At 41.7% G+C, this 26,788-nt stretch overlaps 1 protein-coding gene across 2 annotated transcripts in view; it reads right to left on the bottom strand.

The window, feature by feature from the left end:
* Positions 1-16,569: 16,569 nt before the first annotated feature.
* The window catches only part of LOC105689932 (homeobox protein aristaless), a 55,281-nt gene continuing 45,062 nt past the window's right edge, over positions 16,570-26,788 (bottom strand). For both annotated transcript variants that reach the window (XM_020854558.2, XM_048651765.1), the window contains exons 3-4: positions 25,625-25,670; positions 16,570-19,250 (exon numbers count right to left, since the gene is read on the bottom strand). In XM_020854558.2, the coding sequence (XP_020710217.2) occupies positions 18,621-19,250; positions 25,625-25,670 (676 nt within the window). In that variant the 3' untranslated portion in view covers positions 16,570-18,620. The remainder of the gene's footprint in view (positions 19,251-25,624; positions 25,671-26,788) is intronic.

Genomic DNA, 26,788 nt, shown 5'->3' with positions numbered 1-26,788 from the left:
ACCGCAAATTATCCGGCCCCCCCCAATCGTACAGCGTTTACGGAACAATGGTAAAAAGTTATATTTTACCGTCTAAAATAATGTTTGTACAACAAGTCGAAACAAATGTATCTATACACATAAGTATGTGAACAATATGTGTTCTGTTTCTAAAAATATTTTCAAAGGCAGCAGCGTGATGTGTGAGAAAAATTCATAGGCGATGCAACAGTCCATCGTGATTGCAGTTTTTCTGTTTATTGTTAGGCCCAAACCGAATTACCAGGATAAATCGTCACTCGAGCAGTCGAAGATTTTTGGCGTATCAAAAATTGCGGAAAACAAAGAAATGAAGCCGAGAAAAAAGAAAACTGCATTCGTATCCGACAGCTCTGGCGGCCATCTTGACGTAGTTCGTATAAAATGATTAGCGGGTACGTACGAAATGTTTCTTTACCCTCGGCATCATTTCTTTGTTTTTGCCAATTCTGCGAATCTTCGTCTGCCGATCGAGTGACGATCTATTATAACGACGTTCGTCTCCACGTGTAAGATGTAAAACCACACGTGTCGTTACATCGCTCGCACACGTATAAAATATTTTTTAAAAAATTCTACTCGGATACGAATCGCTCGTATATCTGTACATCGACGCGGTAGACTTTTTCAATAATAACGAACACGCCGAATGTATCTATAAAGTGGTATACGCGAGTATATAAAAATATAATAAGATACGATATTGGTTATAGAATTGTTGTATACTATAAGCATATTTGTAGCAGTGAGAGCTGATGGTACAAGAAAAGGAGGTGCGCTCTAAATCACGTACGCGCGTCAAATAGTTTGCTGGTTACAGATTTTATTGATTATTTTATGACCGCGAACAAGGTACACACCACAGTAAATCTTAGCGCGTGGCGCGTCAAGGATTCAGCCTACCGTCCAAGCTGTTCCGAGCCCAAGAAGAAGAAGAAGAAGAAGAAGAAGCAGAAGAAGAAGAAGAACGACAATAAAAAAACGAGAATAAAAGGCCCAAGAATAATAAGAAATAAATGAATAAAAAAACTTTGATCCCGGTATACGGCGCCAATTATCCGCACCGCAGAGTACATTGTTACAATACAACCCATGGTTTTATAGTCGTCGAGCATACCTAGAACATACATATATACTTATATATATATATATATATATATACGTCGATACATGTGTGTATATGTATACACGTATATAAACCGAGGCGATACAGTTTTTGTTTCTTAGAAATCAACCCCGCTATATACATATAATATCGGGAAAGAATAAAGAATATCACAAAGCGCGTAATTGCTCTGCATGATCGCTATAGAAGCCATTATACATACGCATACGTATGTATATACGTGTGTAGTATTATTTGTAAGCGCCGAGCGTTTAATCCATTTAACAAACTCATTACGGATGAGATATTCCTATCGCTTACCGGAGAACAACATGCACGTATACGTATATAGTTACGGTATAGGGGTATACGTGAAACAACATCTGCGCGCGCGATCCACAAACCACCGCGAACTATTCAAACTCAAAGAGTATTAGCGCTTGGCACCCCTGCGGTTTGATTTACGGGCCCTTGCTAACGAGCCGCGCCATGATCGCGCCGCGTCTCTCGGTTTACACATTTATGTGCGTGTGTGTGTGTGCGTGTGCGTGTGCACGCCCGTGCGTACGTATACGTGCGTTACTTTCGTGTACACGTACATTCTCAACGTACTCAGCTGAGCGGTGCGAGTGTGTGAGCATATTGTTTCCGTGTGGGTGTACGTCGTGCCCTATGGCTTTCACGCGAGGAAGGAAGCGAGCTGCACTTCGGCAGCTTCTTCTCCTTTCTTCTTCTTCTTCTTCTTCCTCTTCTTCTTCTTCTTCTTCTTCTTCTTCTTCTTCTGTTTCTCGATTATCAGCTCGGTTACGATCGTCACGCGGGGTGTGTGGGTTTTTGTTGGCCGAGTATAGTCGTGTGTATACCTATACCATGGGGAAGACGAAGAGTGAAGAGACCCGAGGCTGATTGGCCCGTATTTGGTTATAATTAAGCCCCCCACGGCAGCCATTAGCGATGAGAGATTCAAACGAACAACATTGTTCTAAAAACTAAAAAGGACCGCGCGGCGTAAATCATGTTTAATAATATCCAACTGCACGATATCCGCGCGGCCTATACGCGAGTATACAGGTTCTGATCTTCGTATACGTACGTACGTACTTACTTCGAGGGAATATGAAGGAATAAAACCAAAAGAATCTACGAGGGAGAAAAAAAAAGAAGAATTGAAAACAAAAATTCGGTAATAAAAAAGAGAAGAAAGATGGCGGCTGTTACAGGGACCGAGAACAACAGCACGCGTGCAGCGATTTACAATATCAAGCTCTCGTTATCACCCGCGCGATCACCGATATTATACAAACTGTATACATATGTACCGGAGTATATACCGTATAAAACATGACATAGGTATTATACATAGAAACCTACCGCACAGATACGAATCCCTCGAAAATCAATTACCATCGATTTTTACGCCAAGATAATTGATACCGGGTAATATATAGTCAGTTATAATTGTCTCGTGAGGTGAAACTATTTGTAGATTGATGGATTCGTTCCGGGGCAACTTATATATATATATATATGTATTATTATCCGGCATCGTGTATATATATATGTTCTTTTTTTCGGATTTGATTGTTTCTTCTTTTTCACCAAGCAATTTACGAAAGACATGAACAAAAAAAGGCAGAAAATAGAGAAGTAAAAAATCGAATTATTATATCCTCCTGTAAATGTATATGTGTGTATGTGTATGTATTGACTAAAAATGGCGTGGGATGTATTGTATGTGTATATATATATATATGTACAACGAATCAAATACAATAATTACTAATTACACATTCTCTGGGACCGCCTCTGTTTGGTTTAGCTTTACAATATTCATCATAGACCAACTAAATGTATATACCTATAATATGGCATACATATATATATATATATATACATACCGTATACATACGGTGTATCTATACCGATAGTTTTTACAGCGTATAGCTATGACCGAATATAATTAATGGAGCTGGTAATGAGCTGATTATTATTAATATTATTTAGCCGAGGTTAAGCCGCGGCGCGACCTCAAACTGTAGCCTTTGAGTGGAGCCTGAGCCTTAATTGAATCTGCCAATCACCGTAATGAGCCCTAGCGCCAGTCTTCTCCTTATCTTATATATACCGGTATTATAGGTATTTATACATAAGTATGCAATTTATGCATACTTATTTATCTATACCTATATATATATATATATTAATTTATACATGCAAACGGGATCCGCGGTCGTACACCGATCGAGAAGTATATTATATAAGTATATGAGTATACATGTATGTACCTAATATTACACACTGCACGCTATTAAGCGCAATAATCATCATTATTATTGCCTTTAAAGAAAAAAAAAAAAAAAAAAAATCGCTGGGATCATTGGTATGAAATGATTAGCCAAAATTAATATCACGCCGAATCTCAACATCCGATGGGTCGCGTGATTAAAAAAACCTGTGTTGTGAGTACGCGGAAATTCGAATGAAAAAAAAATAATCATTCCAAAGTTTGTCTTTGTGCATCTACAGTAGGAATTGTTTGTAACTGAGAAAAGAACAAAACAAAGAAAAGATACAGAACGATTCGGGTGTTTTTAGGAATGCAATATTACGCGACATAGGTATGAGAGTGTATATAGGTATACATATGTGTATACAAGGGCTGCAAAAGACGGATGGGTTTACTTATGTGTCGAGAGACGGGGAGCGAGCGGGGTTATAAGTAGCTGTGATAAGCCAATGCGAGACAAATGTTCACTCTTAGTTCTTACGATAATAGAAATATATATATATCTATATATATATCTGAGAAGTATATAGCATATAGGATAGGATATGAAGGAGCTTTTTGGCCCTTAGGGTCCATTCGACGCATTCCACGATGACTCACCTCTCAACTAATACTCTCCTTTATTTCTTCTTTTCTTTTAGAACATCATATACCTGTACCTGATACTTGCGTACAATCGAGTAACGTACGAATGCACATTTACATTTCTCCATTTCTTCTTTTTTTTTTTGTTTCACCTCCGGAGAATCAGCTGTGCAATTGTAAAGATTTTAATTTCAACGTAGCGGTAAAATAAGAGTACATACTGTTGTAGTTTGATGATTTTTCATCGGTTCTTCTACGTCAGATATTTTATTCTGTTTTTCGGCATAGGCAGCGATGATCGGCCGGGTTCGTTGGAATATTTAGTTTATATTTTGAAACGTGCGGGCACCGAAGGGGTGTGGCACCCTTCGGATCGTTTAGTGCGGCTCCAGGGCCAGTAGGCAGGTATAGGTATGGAAGCGATAATAGGAATTAACGCGGAATGTGCAGCTACTTTCGGTTCGAGCGTTTTTTTTTTCAAAAACGACGACGTACAGGTGATACGAAAACAGCTGTATCGTGAAGAGGATGAGAAAACGAGAAGAGCAAAATTGGTGAATCGATACACGCGACGTTTACAAACCTCCACATGAGAATGTACACTTTACCATAAATAAAGGAGAAATAAATTTTTCACGTTATACGAAGAAAAAGTCAATTCAACTATAATACACCCACCGCAGTTTATATCGTTTATGTATTTTGACGTATACTTTCGAGTATATAAATATAAGTAACGCATGTATATTCCTTCGTATGAAAAAAAAAAAAAATAGAAAAAAAGAAAAGAAAAGAAAATTGTTTTTAGTTGTATTATTTTCCAAGCTGTCCCGCACGACGACGACTTCTGACCTCGGATTTTTCTTCTTTTTTTCTTTGTCTCTTTTGATCCTTCTCAAGAATCCCTCTCTCCCGCGGGACCCGAGGAATTAATAGATTAGCAAAGGGCACGTCTCCTCTTAATTTCATCCCATTTTAATACCGCGATGCGCAGAGTGGTACGTGTGTAGGTATCTTCCCTGTACGTACATACGTAGCGTTTATGTATATATATACATACCTGTACATAGCTATGTACAGAGGGGCTACCTACCTATATCGGGAGCGAGTGGTAACCGAGGGTCCGACCGAGGTGGTATCGCCGATTACCGGGCCGGTTATATACCCTTATAGGTGTACAGGTACACATATATATATATGTATGTATCTATGTACAAAAAGAAATCCAGGGACCCCGGCCCCGACCGACTCTTCTGTCTCGCCCATCGGATCGCCGCCCGTCGTACGAATTAGTCGGAATTACCTAGTGCAGCGGGATCGGGAGCAGTCTTTTTCGGTCCCGGGGCTCCGTCCGGCGGTTACATTAAAATCTATATACACACGCGCATAGGTGCGTATACACAGGTGTATAGGAACACCTACTGCACACATCGCTCGTTGCTTCCGTCCGTACCTCGCGATATACATAGAAATGAAATATACGTACACGCGTGTTGTACATATACGGCCGTCGGTACATATGTATAATAATATTGAAGGCGACGACGTGAAATTAGCGGCAACCGATGATTACCTATCAATGGATAGATGTATATTTCAGGCATTCCAGGTAAAACGGTGCTATTAACGATAAACAGCTACCGACTACCGCCCCGATGCACACCGACTTCCGTCTATTATTTTCCCATATAGCGTATTAACTATTTATACGAATTGGTGGCGATCGATGCGCCTATATGTAGATCGATTTACATCTTACATACGAATGTATACATGTAACCGCGTTCTTACACTCGTGTATATCTACGACGAAATCCGAGGCGATGATTTAACGCCGAATATTATTACGCGATTTTTACTTTATTTTTCTTCGTCCTTTTTCCCCCCCCCCCCCTTCCCCCCTCCCGAAGATGTATAAACAGAGATCATCATCCGAGGCGATGAATGTAGATGAAAAATATCGCTCCGAAGTATGCGTTGCACCAGGCATCGCATGCGTGGGCGTACAACGTAATCGCGTGTTGCGTTTCGTTACATACATACATGCGTATAGAATTGTTTTAAATACGCAGCAGGAGTTCGGGGGAATCCCCGTCGCGGGACCCGTCTTTACACACATCGAGATTATTTATCGATAATCGTAATTGTCCGTTCAAAAATAGACGCGCGAGTCGGAGATATGGGAGTAAGGGCATTTTTTTTTTATTAACTAAATATTTTCATTTTGCTTTTCTTTATCGAGTGGAACGCGGAGAGCGCGCGCCCCGGGGACGCCTATCGCCGAAGCTGCGGGGTGGTTATTGTATACGCGTACCGAACCGAAAGCAGCCTGCACGGCGCGCGAGTTGTCAATCGTAATAAACCTAATTGCGCACCCATATTATACATACATATATGTGTATGTACAACTATAGAGGCTGTACACGTATTATAGGGGCGGTTCGTGAGTGTGATTTTACGACATCGTTTTACCTCGTTTACTCGGAACTTGTTAAATAAACTTTATAATACATGTATACGTGCCTACGTTCGCGAAACCCCACAGAGTCATTCAATAATTACGGTGATTTGTTTGATTTTTTTTTTTACATTCGCCGTGAAATAAGGAGAAAGAGAAAAAGAGGGGCAAAAGGAAGGAGAGGTGACGCGCGAATAGCGGGAAAGAAAAAAAAAAAAAATGAAACGTACGTTCCTCTTCGCGCGCGAAGAGGAACTTACAAGCCGTATACATATAGGTATATGTATATCCGTACGTATATACACGGGCGCATGCTAAAAAGCTATCTGTATAATAAAAATAAAACAACAGTAATTTATTATACCGAAGTAATATTATATTTGCGCGTGGGCGTTTATTATACATATATATATACTTCGAAAAAGTTGACGTCTCCCAGACCCTCGGAGATTGCAAAAACGAAATTTAGAGGGAGAGAGATATGAAGCAAATAAAACAAAATCATCGCCAAATTGTTTGCATTGCAGTTTGGAGAGACACGGTTGTATCACCTGTGTATAGGTGTACATAAATATAATTTGTTACGTACACGTACACCCTTTAGGTTTATTTCTGCATGCACATGTCTCGCATTGCGCGCGTTACGATGACGATGATAATGACGAGGCTCCTCAGAGTATTCGGATTTGTATATAAATATTTCAATGAATAAACGTTGTCGTACACCTCTGTGTTTGTAGTATATGTACATACCTCTGTATTACGTGTATATGTATTTCTCGGTTGTAAATTTCAAGTATAACGACCGGTGGTGCAGGTCGTCCACGAATATCACATGTTCGATGCGAGACGCGCGGTTCGTACATTATATTCCTTTTCGGAAGCATATGGGGGTCGGAGGAAATAACGTTTGGCTCGTTTCCACGTTTCTAGTTATACACATATATACGTGCCCGATTACCAGGTATACATGTATACGAAGGTCGCAACTATTTCGATATATACATATACAGGAACGATACCGCGAGGTAATTACGTAAAAACTAACAAGTTATTGAATTAGGGATGATTATAGGACATAAAACAGAGCGGCGTTAACGAAACCCTTGAAACACTCGTACTGTGTATACGCACATTCTCTCTTTTTTTCGGTTTTCCGCCCGAAACCCGCCACATTCACCCAACCAATCAAAAGGGATCACCTTCGTACACGGGGTGGTCTCGACGAACACGCGGTTGCCACCTGTTGCAACCAAACGAACTTCACCCCCCCCGATAAATTCATCTCGTACTTTTACGTGAAACCGATTAAAATGGATTGAGTTTTTCCGTTTTATCGTCAAAAATTCGTTGGAGTAAGGATGTATATCGCGTCGCGGAATACGAGAGACGTACAGTACAAAATTCGTTCTCTACACACATATGATATAACCGTTTAAATGTTGCTTCGGCTTTTTTTTTTTTTATTCAGTTATTTATGTATTTTGTGAGGCGACAAGGCGTGTGGGTGTCGAAACCCGGTGAGCTCCCCGGGAGCCCCGAAGTTTGTTTGTTCTTTTTTATTTTTACCTTTTTTTTTCTCTTTTTCTTTCTTTCTCTCTCTCTCTATCTCTCTCTTCTATCTTTTATTTTTTTCAGTTCGGACCCCGCGCGGCGCGTCGCTGCGCCCGTTTGCTACACGACAGGTAAAAAGACACGCGTACGATCACGCCTCTCTCTATTCGGGACATGCACGGGACGACAAGTCGACGAGAACAACATCATCGAGAGGACGGGGTATCGCGTATGCACTCGTTATACGTATGTACCGAACATCAGACGGCTCGTACACACGAAAATGGAGAGAGAATTTTCCACTTCATTTCGTTGTACTTGTAAACTATCGTTAGTCGATCTGGAATAGATTATACACAACGGTGACATCGTTACGAATTTTTTTTGAAAATCCCAGCTTGGCGCCACTATATTAAAGTTTAAATTATCGAATTACGGTACCATTATTCCGAAAGAACCCCACCTGACGTTTAAATATGTCATAAAGTTAGATTTTTAACGATTCAAATACGTGTATATACGTATATATATGTATATACCTTGAGCACATGTGTATACTTGAATGGGAAACCCCACGGTGGAAGACTTCCTTTCCCATTCTTTTCTTGTAATTTTATTTATATTCACTAGCCTATTTATATGAAAACCGTTTCATTGGGCGGACAATCGGTATTCTAATATTTTCTAATATACGACGAGGTATACGACGAGGTATTAAGCAGCGTTCTCTTCTGCCCAAAAAGTTAATTTCTAAAAAGACTCTACGGACTCTTTTTTCCACCCAATATTATACGTATATACGTAATAAACTAACGCACACCTATTAAAAAATAGAGAAGTATCTTACCCCTCGACTAATTTCCATATACCCGATCAGAACTTAATAACAGTCTGTCTTAATTAAATTAGGATTTCTCTTCTAGCCCCGCGTCTATGCCGAAAAAATGGGCGTTACCCGCTTCGGTCCGTCGCATCCTCGATGCCCTGCACCGCGTCCTGGTTACAGGAGGACTTATACCATGTATAGTAGCTTCGGTTTTCATCGCGGGCTCTACGGTGTAAAACACGAACGGAGAAATTTTCTATTATTTATAGATAATTATTATTTATTTATTTTTTTATTTATTTATTTTTTTCTTTTTCTTTTCTTCTCCTCGTCGTCGTCAACGATACACTTGTACGCCGTACACCGCGCTTATCGTCGACTCTTGTACGTTAAATATTGACGCGTGCATAAAATGCGATCGGAATAATTAATTCGTATTATAACGCGAGCACGCCTACCCTTGATTTGTTGCATTTCTATTTTCATTTTATAGCCCACGGACACATTGTCCGACAAAACTATTCGTTTATATATATAGGGGGGGGGGGGTTTCTTCGGTGTATACCTATACATATATATACATACATAGGTATATGCACATAAGGAGGTCGAGTTGAGTTAAACGGCTGGTATAATATTCACATTCCTTATTCTTTAACGACCTATGCAGCGCCGTACGTCCGTCCATTCGGTTCAGCAGCTATCTTCCAGTGTTATAAGGTTTTCGGACCACGGAATATCCCCCTTCGAAATGCATTTGTTTGCATTGGATCTTGAATTTTTACGATTATATTCCAATTTATTACGAACCGAGGTTGTTTTTTTTTTTTCTTTCCAAGGGGTTTCTTTTTCCCTCCACCGATCTCTTCCGTCCTTAACTATCGCGCTTGTGGAAAGAAGGAAGAAACATCGACTGATTTTATATTCATACGGTTCCTCCCGAGGCATCAGCCCATCTGAGACGCTTTCCTCTTTCTTCTTATTCTTCCTCCGCTCGTCTTCGGCGATTCAACTTTATTTCATATATATTTCGGAAATTTTTCGAAAGGGAAAAACTCGCCCACGTTCACATCACACGATACACGTATACCGTCGCGTACACGTGTGTACGTGGATATTTTTTCGAACTCTATTATAACCGAGTTAATTACGGTGAGATATAACTGATTAAAATTTGAGAATGGACGTCGTATCTCAAAGGCAAACCAGATTTTACGACCGCGTCTCACAATCAGAAAAAAATAAAATAAAATTAGAAAAAAAAACAAGAAAAAAAAAAGAAACAAATACAACGAAAGTGAACAGAAAAAAAAGGGAAGCAAAGAAAAGAAAAGACTGAATAATATATAAACATTTTGACTGGACTATAAACCTACCTTAAGTGACGACGTTATAACGAGAAAAAAATCGAGAAAAAAAAGGAACCTCCATACAGGTACGTCTCGTATAATACACTTTTATATTTATCGGTTAAATAGTCTAGCCAAAGAGTCGCCAGAATATATAATGTACAGTATGTGTATAACAACCCTTTTCTCTTTGTACATAACACGTCGGCACTACCCCCACGAATCGTAAATTCTATGATCCGGTTAGAATTTTTGATTTGAACAAAAAAAAAAAAAGCAAAAAGCAAAAAACGAAGAAAAAACAATCGAGCGCCATATACACACGCTTCATATTTTATTCCCGCGATATTCTACGAATATTATTTTTTTTTCTCCTCCCCGCTCAACTTCTTCTTTTGCCACTTTGTTGGCGGGATGCGGTGCCTAAAAAATCCGGGGCGCATTGACGCAGTTCGTCCTTGTCGCTCCCGCGCAGTGCGGCCTGTCAGCGCGACTTTGAAATATCGTTCTACCGGCCAACTAGCAGCCAATAATTAGTTTACTCCTCATTACCGTTCGCTCGGGAGTTATTAGGCGAGGAGCGAGAAGCTCACGGGGGCCCGGGGATCCGAGGAGTTCAGAAATCGAAGAACAAAAGTCTAATTAACCGGACGTTTAGGGGTCACGGCGTATTCCTTCATAAATTTCTCATTTCATTGAGAAAAAATGAAAAAAATGAAAGAGAGAGAAAAAAAAAAAATCGTAATATCGGTAATTAGAGGGAGAAAGCGCGCGCGCGCTCGCTAGCTTGCTCGCCGCAATTTGCGCTGAATTTTTCTTTCGCTCCTCGTCGACGTACGGTGTTTGTTACAACGTCGTATTCCGTTATGGACGCGCGGTGCTGCGCAAATAAATCTACGTACGTGACAAAAGGATATGTACGAGGTGCATACATTTGTGTATATATATATAGGTATATATAGATTTCGATACGTCGAGGCTTCCGAAGAAAGGGTATACATACGAGAGGAGGTTTATAAAAGGAGGAGGAGGAGGAGAAGGAGGAGGATCGGTGCGCGGGAGCCGGTCCCGTTAATCATCGTGTAATTACCCTCCCAATGATCCGATGCCGAGATACCAGATGCGATCCGTCGGCAATTTTTTAGCCATTTCGCATCTGTGTGGGAAGGAAATTCGAAGATCGGCGTGATCCCGTCGGCGAATCGACGATTTGGCGAGAATTTCGGGGGACCCTGCAGGAGCGGTACACGTCCTTCCGCTGGATCGCTCGCTCGGACCGGATATTTTCGAATTTCTTCTCGTTCGGAAATAGGAAAAGGCCGATATAGCCGGGGCCGATCGTTCCGGGACAATTCTTTGGCCGTCGGGTAACGCGGTCCCGTCGTTCGCAGCGGGCTGGAAAGGGCGTTACCCCGCATTCCAGGTTAAATTAACTTACCGAGAGCGATGTATACACATTCATACCCCCGTGTGTATATACATATACATACATATATATATGTTCTAACACACACACACACACACGCGCGCGTGTACGTGTATACGTACAGCGGGGTACCGACGGACGGATCCCGGTCCCCGCCAAATATTCATTTAAAAAGGTAAATGCAATTTTGAAGTTTTACGTGATTGAGATAATGCCTGCCGATTAGCGGAGCCCTCCTCTCCCTCCCCGTCTCACTGCCCCTTCCTCTTCTTTTCTTGGCCGTGTGGCTCGTCGGTAGCGAACGCGTTATTACCGAAATTTCACCCTTTTTATACTGTACACTGATGAAACTCCTGCAGGGGCCCGAGAATATATCCTTAGGGAATCGGTGTGTACGGGCATATTATATGTAAGGTATAGGACCCGCTGTATATACGTATGTATATATATATATATATATGCGTAATGCGTTTTACACGCACCGAGCTCGGATCATCATCAGCTGTGATCGGTAATTTTCATCCGAAATAAGAAGAAAAAAGAAAGAAAAAAAAAACCCCGAATAAAACAAAATAGATAAAAAAAAAAAAAAAAACGGATCTCTACTCTCGAAATAATATCGCGTGTCTCGAAAAAATTCATCGCATGACGATGAATCCTCGGGCGGTTGCACAGCTTCGCTAATTGGCGGAAATTTATCAACAAAAATTTTCGTTCGGTGTTATTTCTCCGCGTGTAATAATTTTTCCCCGTCGACGACGCTTATTATTTATAATCATATATGATATAATATGATATAATATATAATATTTATAATAATGATAGACCGTGGAGAGCTCGGCCGGTGACCTTGTTCGCATTCTGTTTTATGCAATATAGAGATCAGTCGGGATCTCTATTTTATAACACGATTATTCTTCACAGTTTTCGTCTCATTGTATACGTATAACATGCGGTGGTTATAAACGCGACGATATTTCTGTTCGTCTATCGGTCTATTCTCTGGTCCGGACGGACCCCGGCTTTCGTCCTCCTCTTTGACCTCTTGATTTATTACAAATCCTCGAACTACATTAGCTATCCTGACGTTACATCTGACAGCAACCGAAAGTCAGCGTACGTATAACATATTTGTTATCGGTGAAAAGCGCGCGGCGCCGCGTACATTATTCACCAACAATCAGGATGGATTCTTTTTTTCAAACAATGGGATCCCTAATTTCTAGAAGCCCGCGTACGCTGACAATCGACCGAATCAACGCCGCTCTCCTCTTTCTTCCTCTTCCTCTTCCTTTATATTTTCTCTATAGTTCTCTCCGCGTCCGTTTGGAAATCTAAATTTTGATCGATCGCTCGCGCTACGTTTGACCCGCTACCGAACGATCCCGACGTGCGACGATATTCGTCAAAGCTATATAACCCAACCCGCGCGCTGCGAGGATTTCGATCAACTCGTACAGAAATTTCAACGCTATGCGACCGACGTATCTCGTTTCTTTCCTCGGATACTTCGCACCTACCGTATCTAGGCAATATGAAGCGTTGCTCACCTGAGTTGCGGCGAGTTACTCGCAAAATTTTAATATCATAACGTATACGTATACGTATGTATATATCGCGCGATGGAGATAAGCCGCAGCCGCGAATTGCGCGGGTTAAATTGCCGCGTATTAGACCCCGACGGGGGCAGCCACGCGGTAATGACGCCTGCGGCTTCGAACGCGGCAAAATGTAGGTACACCGAAATGCGACGCTCGCGAGAATGTGTTACGTTCGTACGATGCGGTGTGCGAGCGACGTCTGCACGCGTGGGTGACGTCGTCCGAAGAAAATTGAAAGAGGAACACGGCGGCGGACCGAATTAGTAAAAATATAATGGTGGAAAAAAAGTCCCACAGGGACTATATATACATAAGGTGTGTGTGTGTCGTAGACACACCGCACTCCGCCTGCACCTTTCGCAATGCACGCGCGGCGCGCTCGTTGCCACGACCTCGCGCGAAACTGTATAATTCAAGATTAGACACCGTAATATCCCTGTTCATTATAACTAGGTGTATATACACACGTACATATATATATATATACATATATACATGTATGTATGTGTATATAATATTATACCTATACTCCGCGGCGCGTTATTTTCAAAACGCAATACGAATAAATACATGTATACCGTAGACCGGGGGCTGCTCTGCAACCAATTACGAGAGCTGTTAGTAAGTTTCAGTTTCCCACAGCTATCCGCTTCTTCTGGATGATGCAGGCCTTCCAAGGCGCAAATATCATACACGTTTACGTGTGTACATATAGATATATATATATATAATGCGCAAGTATAATAGTGACCTGAACTGAAGCCGCACCGCGGCAATTCCCCCTGACCACAACGACGTTCCGCAAAAATTAGATACATAATACACCACTCGGCTATTATAGATATACGTACATACATACATACATATATACGTATATCTATGTATGTAATGCAGGTAGGTGCTTAGCGACGCGACGCACCGCGAAAACTGGCGAATAAATTGGAAAAAGGAAAACTTATACCTACCACCAAAACGCACCGCGCGTTTGGGTGTAAAAGAGATATTTATTTCGAAAATCACCTCGATCGCTAGCTGCTGCCGGACTGCCGACGCTGTTTGACCGAAGAAAAAATTCGGCGCATCGATCAATCGCACAAATAGAGCGTTTCGTTTGAATCAGTTTGACCCGCGCGCGCGGCACCACGGGTATAGTGTACGGTACGCCGTACGGCGACCAACGCCGTCATCGGTAAGGTATGAGGTTCCGCTTTTTAAATAAGGAAATAAATTAAGACGTAATGGCTTTAATGAGGTCCGAGTGTACGGGCAGATGTAATATATGAGGTATACGTACACCGTATACAAGCTTTTAGCGTTCGACTGCCAGTTCCGATCGTATCGAAGCACATTTTATATTCTCGACTTCGTATTTCGGATGCGAAGGCATCAATTTTTCCGAACATCCGTCGGAGTCGCGGAGTCGAGTTAGTATCGATATTCACTCCCCGTGTTTTCGAGCTACTCACCCCCGAGAAATGGCGAATCCGCCGATATTCTTCGCAGAGGTACGAGAGGATGGACGTAAAATCCGGCGATATATATTTACCGACGAGTCAACGTTGTATCAGTTCAGAGTCCTTTTACACACGTTGTTAGATCGGTATACCGTATATCGTGTACATATATATACATACCATACAACCCCGACCATACCGCGCTGCAGAAGCGCATAGGAGGCAAGGTGCTCCGGCGTTGTGCAGGAACGGCGGTGTAAATGCAATCAAGAAAGCCTCAATTAGACCGTCACGGCGCGCATCCTTCATCTCGGTGGTCAGCCTCCTCATCCTTCTCCTTCTTCGTCTTCGTATTCGTCTTTCTCCGCTTCTTCGCCGATGGTAGAACTGCTGCTGACGCTGACGCTGACGCTGCCGCTGCTGCTGCTGCTTTTGCTTATGCCGTTCCACGGAACGTATTTTATATATATGTAGTTTGAATACAGAGTCAGCCGCGTATTACCGCATTCATTTTCCACCGGGTCAAACTAACACGTGTAAACGCGTCAGATGCCTACCAACTCCTATGTACGTTCGAAGACGTTCAGAAAACCGTATGACAACGACGACGTTGAAAATCGCTAACCCCCTCCGGTTCACGTTCTTCCGACGCTGTCCGTAACAGCTGCAGCGTTGAAACGCCAAGTTCGCTCGACGACGAGATTTGCATGGTTTCAAAAGAGTTGGGAAAAAGAGAGAAAAAAAATAAAAAAACTGGAATCTCGAAAACGATGTACGTTTTCGGGTTTCCGACTTCTCTTTTTCGCATCGCCTCGCAGAGTTGATCGACTCTCTGACCGATGGTACGATTGGTCCTCAAGTGATGAAAGTAAAGAGCGAGACGAAGAGACAGAGAGAGAGGAATAATTAAAAACTAAAAAAAAAAAAAAAACTAAAAAAAGGAGACGTTATATATTAAACACTGCCCTGTAGAACACCTGTCAACGTTTATCCTTATTCAGAGAAGATTTCGCGACCACCGAATCGATTCAATCTCAAATATGTGCCCCCGTACCTATACCTCGTATACCTGTATATATTCCTATTTAGGTTCAGATCACGTGCGCCGGTGCTTGAGGGGGATCCGATAATATAAGCTCTTTCGATCCTTCTATAAAGCCCGGCGCGAAAAACCCGATTAGCAAATTACTTTGGTGTAAACAAGTCGATGAGAGCGCTACGGCGCAGCGTCCCACCGCTTCTCCGCTATCTCCACTGCAGCGGAACAGCAGCGAACTTGAAAAATACAATTAACCAGTCGTAAGGGTCCGTCCCTTCGATTCTCCGCACTCGAATCACGTTTACGTGTTAATATTACGAATACGTACGTCGAATCTGAATTACACATATGTATATGTCTCACGCAGCTATTGATATATGCACCTATTATACTATATGTGTAATACTGTAAACGACCATTGAACGTATAAAAGTAAAACGTTAGTTCTTACGATTTTTTTCCTTGTCACCGGTTAATTTTCACTCAACTCGTATACTGTATGACATGAATAGATAAGATAATAACAATACCTAATGAGGAATAAAGTTCAAATTATCTATCTAATTATGTATCACCATAGATATTACTTACCCGAGCGGACAAGTTACTCAAGTTACCGGAATTATATCTGTATGCATGCGAATTGCAAACTCAACTTACAAGTGCAATCCAAAGCGCATGAATTATATGTATATATTCATATACTGTACGTACATATATATATATATGCTGATGCTCAAACGAGTTGTTCCCTAAGAAATTACCGCACACGTGAAGAAAAAAATTACAATAAACAAACTGAGTTGATTGCCTGTAAATTTTTATCGGTCATAATAATAACGCTGATGATGGTCAGAATAGTAATAATAATAATAATAATAATAATAATAATAATACATTAATATAAACATTTACGCAACATATGATGTATATGCGACTACAAATAATGATAATAACGTTAATAATAATAATAATAATAGTAATAATAGTAATAACGTTAATGCTGATAATATTCATAATTATTATTATTATATATATCAAGTGTATAATTTATCGTCCGGTTCGACACATTTTGGTCACACATGTTATTCGTTCGTGACAAAATTATGGTGTTTTCTCATCAGGTATTACTTTTATTCATCAATTTATAAGTTCATTTTGTTTGTTGTTGATTATTAGAGTTATTGTACCACTCACAATCACTATAATGTATACGCGCATATAAGTATATATGTATGTTCGGTATTCACGACTTTTATATGTGTGTATACCCCGAGGATAGAATTATAAATTCCCGAGAAATACCGAGAAATATCACAATTGAAAAAACGAAATCCTTCTCTTCTTCTAATTATCAAACTTTGCTTCACATAATGTCCCGCTCGTTGATTAACAGTAATAGTAATAATAATAATTATAATTGTAATAATAATAATGATGATAATGATGATGATAATGCTAATAACATCAATCGTAATAATAATAATAATAATAATAACAGTAATAAAAAATAATAAGAATAATAAGTATCATGATAATATAAATATCTATACGTAAAGGTAATTATACTTCTGTCTAGTATAAGTAAATATAGTTGTATTTTATAGATATTCTACCGGTGTACAATAATAATAATAATAATAATAATATTTATATAAATGTATGTGTAACTGATTTATGAGGAATATTGGGGTAAGGGACTACGTTTGTAAAATTACGTACATTCGTCCTCGCGCGTAGTCAATTGAATTATTTTCGTATTCTCAAATGTTAATATAAAGTATATATGAATTTTTATCTAATGATTTGTATATATAATATATATCTTAGTGCAAATATGGTATAGATATTGCATTTGATATCTAATTTCTGTTTGTCGTTTTACTATGTTCGTCTTTTACTTTTATCTTTTCCGTTTCCGAGTGAACGCGTTAAAAAATAGTCTTTTAAATATGCGATATTGTAACTGGGTAGGTATGCGTTGTTTTCTTTCTTTTTCTAGTTCTTTCGTTTTGTTTTTTTCAAGTAAAATTAGCGTCAACCTCAGAACTGTGAAGTATATACCTACGTCTGTTGTAAATTGTATTACATGTATGTATAATCAAATGTATAAACGATGATCGCGTCTCGAACATACAACTTTTCATTATATATAGTAATCTTTTGTTTCGTTACTTCATATAATTTATATACCCGATGATCCCTCTCGCCTTCGTCTTATACCCATAATAATAATAATCATAATAATAATAATAATAACAACAATTATAACTATAATCGTAATTATTATTAAAATTTTTCTCTCAACCCCCACTCAACCGATTTCGTCATTGTCGTACCGACGGATAAACTTCGCTAAAAAGCGGCGACAGATTCGAAGAACCTACGAGAGATCGTTTCCTCCGTTAATCGAAGATGGAAAAAGAAGAAAAAGAAGAAAATGAAGGAAAAACTAAGGATGATCGAATGATGATGCTCTCCGTGAGTTCTGCAAGTCGTCAGCGAAGATCTGCGGTACGAATTTCCGACGTTTTTTTTTTTTTTTTTGATTCCGGGGATCACGCGCGCACGTACGCATATATCCGTGATAATACGAGAAAACCTCTACAAATCGAAAGTAATCGTCTTATTCGGGATGAAGATATTTGTCGCGGATATACCATAATCGTCGATAACCAACGCGACGTCAAATTCACCCGAACCAGTCCGGATCAAATTTAGACGTCGTTTACGTTATACTATATACGTATTTTTCTTATGCGTTGCACCGGTCAACGGAATAATACAATCAGCAACGGAGAAAAAACAAAGAATATCAAGGAAATATACCGAAATCCAGCGCGATTATCTCATCACCAATAAGCAAAAGCTCGGATATCGAAAGGCACCTCGTATCAACGGATATACAGCACCCCGGTTCAACTGACCAGGTCTCCGTTTTTCCTCAGCATTTCGAGCCGGATCTCGTGCTCCCTAGCCTTCAACCGTAGCTCGGCTATGCTGTGCGTTCTTCTGTCCATGTCCTGAGGTGCTCCTTGACCTCCTTGACCTCCTTGACCGCCGCCGCCGCCGCCGCCGCCGTTATTGGGCGATCCCTGGGGAGAATTTATCGTCCCTGTAGACGCTGTCGTCGATGATGGCGGGGGAGGGGGCGGTAGTCCGATCCTCGGCGGCGGGGGGGGAGGGACGTCGACTAATTTCGGTCTCTGGGCCGCCGATATGTTGGCCAGAAAACTCTGGAAGGACTGCGCGGCGCTCGTGTAGGACAGAGGGATACCCGGTGGCAACAGAGGGGACAGGGGGGACAGGGGGGGCGGCGCCCTGTGGTAGGGATGCGGGGGGTAACCGCCCAAGGGCGGGTAACGAAAGGCGTCGAAGGGCTTTCGGAGGGCGAACGTTCCGAGATGAGCGAAAGGGTTCGGCAACGTGGGGGCGACGACCGCCGAGGGCGGGGGCGCCCCGCTACCGAGATAGGGGTTGTACGGGTGGCCTTGGGGGCCGACTTTCTCCTGTTTTCGCCACTTGGCGCGTCGGTTTTGAAACCAGACCTGAAACAGAAATTGGAAGATTCGATTTGTTTTTTGTTTTTTTTTTTTTCTTTGTTCTTCTTTCGGAGGGAAGCGAATGAAAATTCGAATGTATTATATAGAATCGATCGACGGAGGGTAAAAGGATACGGGGCGCGGGTCGGGTTTGTTGGATCGATCCAGGGTGTTCCGTGCCGTTCTCCGACAGTCTGCACGAGGAGTTGGGAAACGTGTATATAAACATATAGAAATCGTTATATTGTATATCGCGCTGGGTGAAAACTAAACGAAACGATGTAGCGTGACACGGTGCAATCGGATTAAGGAATGTCAACAAAATTTCAACTTATCCAATCTGCGAGGAGGCACGACTCCGGGCTGTTTCGTTTCCGAATGTTTGAATCGTTGGGTTATACATATCTGTATATAGATACCTATAAGTTAAAATATAATTCGAAGCCGGAAAGTTGATCGCGTATATGTACGTATATTTTATTCCTCGAAGTGTGCGGCCTGATTGGCCGGATTGAATGGACTGCTGCCGAATATTATAAAGCGGCCGCTCGAATTTTCGTTTAATCAAGATCCGACGTTGTTGGTTATGTACGTGTAATGGGGAATCATATAAGGGGGGGTGGAGGCGTAAAAGCTACCAGCAGACGTTCGCCAGCAGCTCACCGGGTTGGCGCCCAAATTATTATACATATATATATATATATACATATAACGCCGTGGCGATCTCGAATACCGCAAAGTCACCCTGAAACATGTTTAGATAGTTTGGATATAGCCTCGATCCGGCGGATCCCTTTGAATCGTAAAATTTGATTCACAATTAAGCAACGTACCCCGGGTGTAATTTCTGTGAAACTACGAACGATACTCGGAAACCGCGCAATGTTAGAAAAGGAGGAAACGAAAATCAAAAAAAAAAATAAAAAATAAAAAAAAGGAACCCGCTCAGCCACTTGACATTGTTAGATTATATTTTTCCACCACGATTTTCGCTCCGTCGGAACGATGCGTGCCTCGTCACCTGCGCGCGAGTACCTAACCGACCGACCGACCGACCGACCGACCGACCGACCGACGGTCGGGGTATCGCTGCCCCCCGTAGCGGCGAGGATTGCCCTCAGCAGGACGCTAAACATCGACGGGTTAAAACAAAACACGCCGACGAAAAACTATAAAACGAACACAGTTGGTCACTCACGGACTTAATTGTACCACATTAGTTACGTGTACACCAGAAAAGAATCCACCCCGCCTCCGCGCCTCCCCTTCCCACCCCACCCCTCCCCTCACCCCGGATCATCTTTAACAACGTTTCAGTTTTCAAAATCATTAATAAAGGTGGAATCGGGGATGAGATATGTGAAATCAACAAAAACATGAAACTCGAGAGAGAGAGATTATTCCTCGAAAAGGTGAATTCCGAGGCACGGAGAGAGAAATAAAAAAAAAGGAAAGGAGTTCGGAGATCGGTAAGAGCAGCAGCGGCAGCGGCAGCAGCAGCAGCTGTTCCGAAAATCGCGATGTCGCTTTTGCGTAAAAAAGTTGAAACTATACACCCGTATACACCCTCGTAGTTCACCTTATAGTTCCACACAGAGAGGGAGAGTGAGAGAGAGAGAGAGAGAGAAAGAGCGCGGGCATTCCTAAAATCTTTAAAAAATGATCGGATTGGCAAAAACGTTGCTTTTGTCACGGTGGTCCCGGTTCTCGCGGAACTCGCGGTATATATATATAACGTATAGTTCGCGGTGTGGAGATTCTGCGTTTGTCGGCTACCGCAAAACCTCCCTTTATCTCCCCATTTTTCGTCCCTCCCCCTCCGCCCCTCTCCGACCCTCGTCCTTCTTCTTCGCTTCACGGTATAGCGATGTATACAACAGTCGTCGGAAGGGTTTTCCTGGAAGTACGAGTTGCACGCGGTGGAAGATCGCGTGCCTTCGGGCCCCCAGGAAGCGGGGAACCAACCAACGCTCGGCCTCGGGTATAGAGAAGTATAAGGTAGGTATATATAAAGTTGCGAGGTGGAAGTAAATGTGGAGGTGGAGGAATTGGCATTCCGCTCAATCGAGATAATTAAGCGCTGCCGTTGCCGCTGCCGCTGCTGAGAGCCGCGCGCATCTCGCGTCGCATCGCCGGAGTCCTGCCTCCCGACGCCGCTAATTTTTCAACTATCGCCGTACGCGAGGCGATCTCGTCGAGGTTTTCCCCGAAAAATCGTCGAACTGGTCGCGTTGCGCCGAAGATCGCTGCACGAGTCGATGAAAAATTTCATTGAGCAAAAAAAAAAGAATATGACGTTTCCGCCAAATGAAACGATCGGGGGGGAGGTAATTCGTTCGCGTGCGACCGATCGGTTTTGTGCGGTGAGCACGGCGGGGGCGGTCGTGCGCACGATATTTTTCCCCGGGCGTGACTCTAATTTACTCGCAACGCGAGTAAGTATCGCGACGAAGACATCGCAGAAGTATACATCAGGTGTTGGACTCGCACAGGTATAGGTACAGGTACAGGTACAGGTATATGTACATGCAAGTGTACGTAGACTGCTGACGGCGAGTTGAAAATTTACAACCTAACTGCATCAGCGGCATACCCCTGAAGAGGTATGACCATTAACGGGTCTAAGATTATTCTTATCTCACACAATCGCTGCTGCCTCGGTTAAGTGCCATCTTCCTTTTCCAGCCTGCTGACATCGCTATGGGTATACATATATGTATATAACATCTTGGAACCGCCTACTTCGCTTTAATATACACGTGTATTGGAGTGAGTCATTTCTTTTTTTTTTTATTTTTTAGTTTTGGATTTCACCCGTGCCGTACCGCGGAACGGTTCCGAATTGTAATAAAAAAAGACATAGCCGATGCTCGAAAGTCAAAATAACGCGGAAAAAATGTCGATTTTCAATGAGAAACCGTTTCTATTTATTTATTTTTTGAAAAAATACAACGTCAAACGTGTAACTAATCGTATTTCTGTGGAGAATTTTCACTGGAAATTAAAAAAAGTGAAATACGATGTATATCACTTTTGATTTGCATTTTTCAAGCTACCGATAAATTTTCTCTCATTTCTGACCATAGATTCGATTTCTATGGAATATTTCACATGAAAAAGCGTACCTTTCAACACGCTGTATATCTCTGTAATTGTCATCAGAGACTGAAAATAACCAAAACACAAAAAAAAATCGATTACTCTTTACACTAAAAATCGGAATCTCTCATTAAAACCGCTTGATCGTCTAATTAATTTAACTTTTAAGCTTCTTTACATTTTTCAATCATATTTTTTCACGATTCGAAACCCCTTCGTAGGTCAATACGGACGAAGTTCAAAACTTTTTACACCCTAATGTGTTCGCACACAATAAATATTTACAATTAGTACACGATGGATTCTCGAGTTTCGCGTCCATTCCCTAACGAACATTATTGTTCCGTTTTTTCGTTGTTCGTTCATTTTATTTTATTTTATTTTTTTTCTCTTTTCTCAACACACGTGATCGTAGGTATACGTTTGTAATTCCAGAAGCTATATAATAACTCTGGAGAACAGACGTGTGTGCACGCTGACTAACCACGCTTTTATATTATCTATTATAATACCTTCTCGGGGCAGGAAGTTCTTCGATTAAATAACGATTAGCGACAAAGAAACTCATGTATGAAGCAGAGATACAGAATGGGATAAGATAATGCGTTAAGATATCGCGCACCTAACCCAACTCCCTCGTTCCTCGTTTCTCGTTTCTCGTTTCTAATATACAATACGCGTTATAAGGTGTACGGCAAAATGTATATTACCGGCTTATACAACACATCGTATAAATGCACTTCCCCCTCGTGTCCCGTATGACCTTGGCCTTAACTCGCTTACCGTAACGTTAAATTAACTGTGTGCATCATCACCGCCACCACCGCCACCGCCACCGGCTCGACGTGTGGAAAAAAATTCATTTCACAAATTTAATTAGACGTAATTTCCCGTTGCCTAATGCCGCCATGCGTGGTGTTCCGGGAAGTTTTTGGAATCTTCGAATACGTCCGTATGTACTTAACCATATCGTTGAACGAGGTGTAGAGTTACCTCGCAAACCGAGAAAACTTGGAAGAGGGAAAAAGAAGATGGGGGGGATATGTATAGAAAGCAACGAGTGAGAAATGAGGAATGATTAATCGAAATTATTACATTAGACGTATCGCTACAAGCGTAGCTACCGAGCGGTCGCTTTGTCTTCCCGATATAAAGTTATAGAGAGAGCTCTCTGTGCTCGAAATTCTAAGAAACACGAAGCTACACACCATAACGGCATCGGTAGATGATGATGAACAAAAATCATCGTCACTGCGCGCGGTGGTTCCCCAATCCAATTATAACGATCGGTTTCGATTGCACGTCTACATATATATATATATTGTTCACGGTGGTACGAATCAAAGCAACGAAAAGAAAAAGAAAGATAAAATAAAAGAAAAAAAAAAACACTCGATGGAAATAAAAAAAAAAAAAAAGAAGAGTTTTCCGTAATCGCATTGAAAAAGCTACCGATCGCGTATGGGATAAGGATATAGAAATTCGGAGTGTATGCGACTGTGAAATGTGAGAGTCTCGCCTCATCTCCTTCTGTGCCGCGATTTGTCTGCACTGCGTTAGTATTTTGAGGAAGATAGACCCGTTCCTAATTGGCGACGGCGGCTATTATGGTCGTATTACAAGGTAGAAAGGACTGTATCTCCTACCGTGGTGTATATATGTATATATAGTATAAGAGTAAATGCCGGGGATCCACAGAAGTCAAGGAGAAGAAAAAGGACGCGCGATATCCTTCCCCCCAGTACGTCCCCCGGTAGTTTCCTAATGCTTAGTTTTCAAGCCCGCGCGCGCATTTTCCTTTTTTTTTTTGGTTTTCTTTTTTTGTTTTTTGTTTTTTTGTTTTTGTATCGCTTCTCTCTTCGTCTGGTACAAGACGGTAGTCGATAAATCAGCATTTTGCATAAATAATTCAACGATAATATCTGTAGTTTGAAAGACTCCATTTTCTTTTTTTTTTTTACTTTCTTCAAATTTCTATTCCTCTCGACTCGAAGAACGTATATGTATGTTACATACACGTCGATATAATTCGACGAAAATCTTACCTCTCTAAATTTCTTATTATACCGACACTTTTCTCGTAATCCTTTGATTTCGTTAATCACTGCACCGTGTAATGCACCTAGTTTTCTGAATCTCTGATATCCTCGGTGAGTCAACCACATAATTCACGTAGATGGGGCAAAGAGAAGGGCAAGAAGATGGAGGGCGGCAGGGAGGGAGGGAGGGAGGGAGGGAGGGAGGGCAACAGGTAGGCCTGGGACAAGAGAGAAAAATGAATGAGAGTGAGAGGAGGAGAAAGAGAGAGAGAGAGAGAGAGAGAGAGAGAGAGAGAGAGAGAGAGAGAGAGAGAGAAAGAAAGACGGATATATATATATATAAGAGGGCGGCCAAGCGAGCTCGGAGTCAGGCTACTACTTAAGACTTTGAGTGATTCCTCGAAATAATTATCCGTTGGGCCTTGATGCGTGTCATTCCGTCAGTGGTTCTCACCCCGTCCTCTCGAAATGTGGTCTGTGTATCGGAAAGATCCGGAGGTAGAAGGTATTATACATGTATAACGGAGGTCATTACCGAAACCGGAAGTGGAGATTTTTCTTTTCTTTTTTCTTTTTTTTTTTTTTCTTTTTCTTTTTAGGAAACGAAAGAGAAGAAGAAAAAAAAAGGTGGGTAACTACGATGAATAGATTGACGTATCAGCGGCGAACAAAAAAAAAACAAATAAAATAATAAAATAAAACAAACAGAAAATAAGAAAGACGAATATAATGGCTCACAGCCTTTTCGGAATGACCTGAAAAACGTGAGGTGTAGGTATATATATATATAAATGATGTAGTGTTTGCAGAGCTGTGAGCTGTGGATAATTCGGTCGAAAGATATAAATCGGTTCCGAGAGTCCCGAAGCCGTTAAAATCTCGGTTGTTACAGAGCGGTCGCCGACATTCGTTGATATTTGTAATACAACAGCATCCCGGCGAGAGCCGGTTGCAACCGATGTGACGGAGAGGCAATTTCGCATTGCGCAATATCGCGTACACAGGTATATACCAGTACGTGTACGTACGTACATATGTACCCGAAGACGGTTCTTCACAGAAAATTGGCCCGGCAATTGTTTTCCCAACGTTTACTTTCCTGGCAGCCTCTGGGTTAATAATATCAAACTCGTTTACACGTTACATTCGAGTTCTCCACCGTTCCCATTACTAGATTTGCACGTACCGGCGAAATAAGGTCAAGGTTCACTACGGTAATCACTACGTGTTTAATACACTGACCTGTATACGAGCCTCCGTCAGTCCGATTTTCATGGCGAGTTCTTCTCTGAAACATAAATAACACGTGGACAGATTAGAGAAGGAATCGACTGATAACGAGAGGAGTGCGACGCTCGATGAAGGTAACGAAGGTAACCCAACGTGGAGTTGGACGAATCGAAGGTTCGAGCCCCCGGGGTTCCGCGCACGGGAGGGGGGATCGCCGCTCATTTGGATGGCAAATTGCCCCAGATGTTCGCGAAATCGTCGGTTAAATGTTCCTGATTATACAGAAGCCACGAATCGACGTTTAGAATCACTTGCGCGCCGTGTTGCGTATGTATGCATGTGCGCTTCAATAAGCAAAACGCTTCGGCTTCGCAACGCAACGCGAATATCGCGCGCTCGTCGCTCTCCGCTGACTTTTTGCGAGTAGTTCAGGAGCACGCATAAGAAATTCGAGAGCATTTAAATTACAGGTTTGCCAGTCCGTACACTACGGGGTTACCCCCATACCCCCCTCCGATGGTCTAATGCGAGCTGATCTTCCGACTCTATAATAATCCCGATTAAAGCTGAATAAAATTAACGATATTTCCATTTTTTTATTTCATTTTATTCATTCCGATTTTTTTCTTCTCTTGTCCACATTTTCGCAGCGATATTCAAATACTTTACAGGTGTGAACCGGATCGTTAAATTCCCACAAAGGTCTTAATGTAGCGTTTTTTACAATCGTTGCAACGAAGAGGGGTGCGGGGGGGGGGGGGGGAGAAGGAGGGAGAGTGCTGAAACGTGTTGCCGCCGGATTGAGAGGAAAGTCGCTGCCGTTGGTGATGCTGCTGCTGCTGCTGCTGCCGGCAATGGTGATGGTGGTGGTGGTGGTGCAGTTAACAATAATAATTAGGATTGCGGCACGAACAATCACGGCCGTATGTGCCCCGTACCCCGCAGCCCTCCCGGAGGTTAATTAGATAATGTAATTGTGTGGTAATTACTCGAATTGCCTGGAACCCAGGTTTTACTATACGGTGTAACTTATATACCAACACGAATCCAGATATACACCTCGTATACAGTCTTTATTATATATATATATACGTATATATATGTGTATACGGTATTTTCATATTCCATAGAAAGCACGCGACGTGCGTTTGTTCGTTCTGACGCGTATGAGGTACC

Source organism: Athalia rosae, chromosome 3 (genome assembly GCF_917208135.1).
Source record: "Athalia rosae chromosome 3, iyAthRosa1.1, whole genome shotgun sequence".
Classification (NCBI taxonomy): domain Eukaryota; kingdom Metazoa; phylum Arthropoda; class Insecta; order Hymenoptera; family Athaliidae; genus Athalia; species Athalia rosae.
The sequence above is the reverse complement of the archived record's forward strand: the minus strand, read 5'-3'. Positions and strand labels throughout refer to the sequence as shown.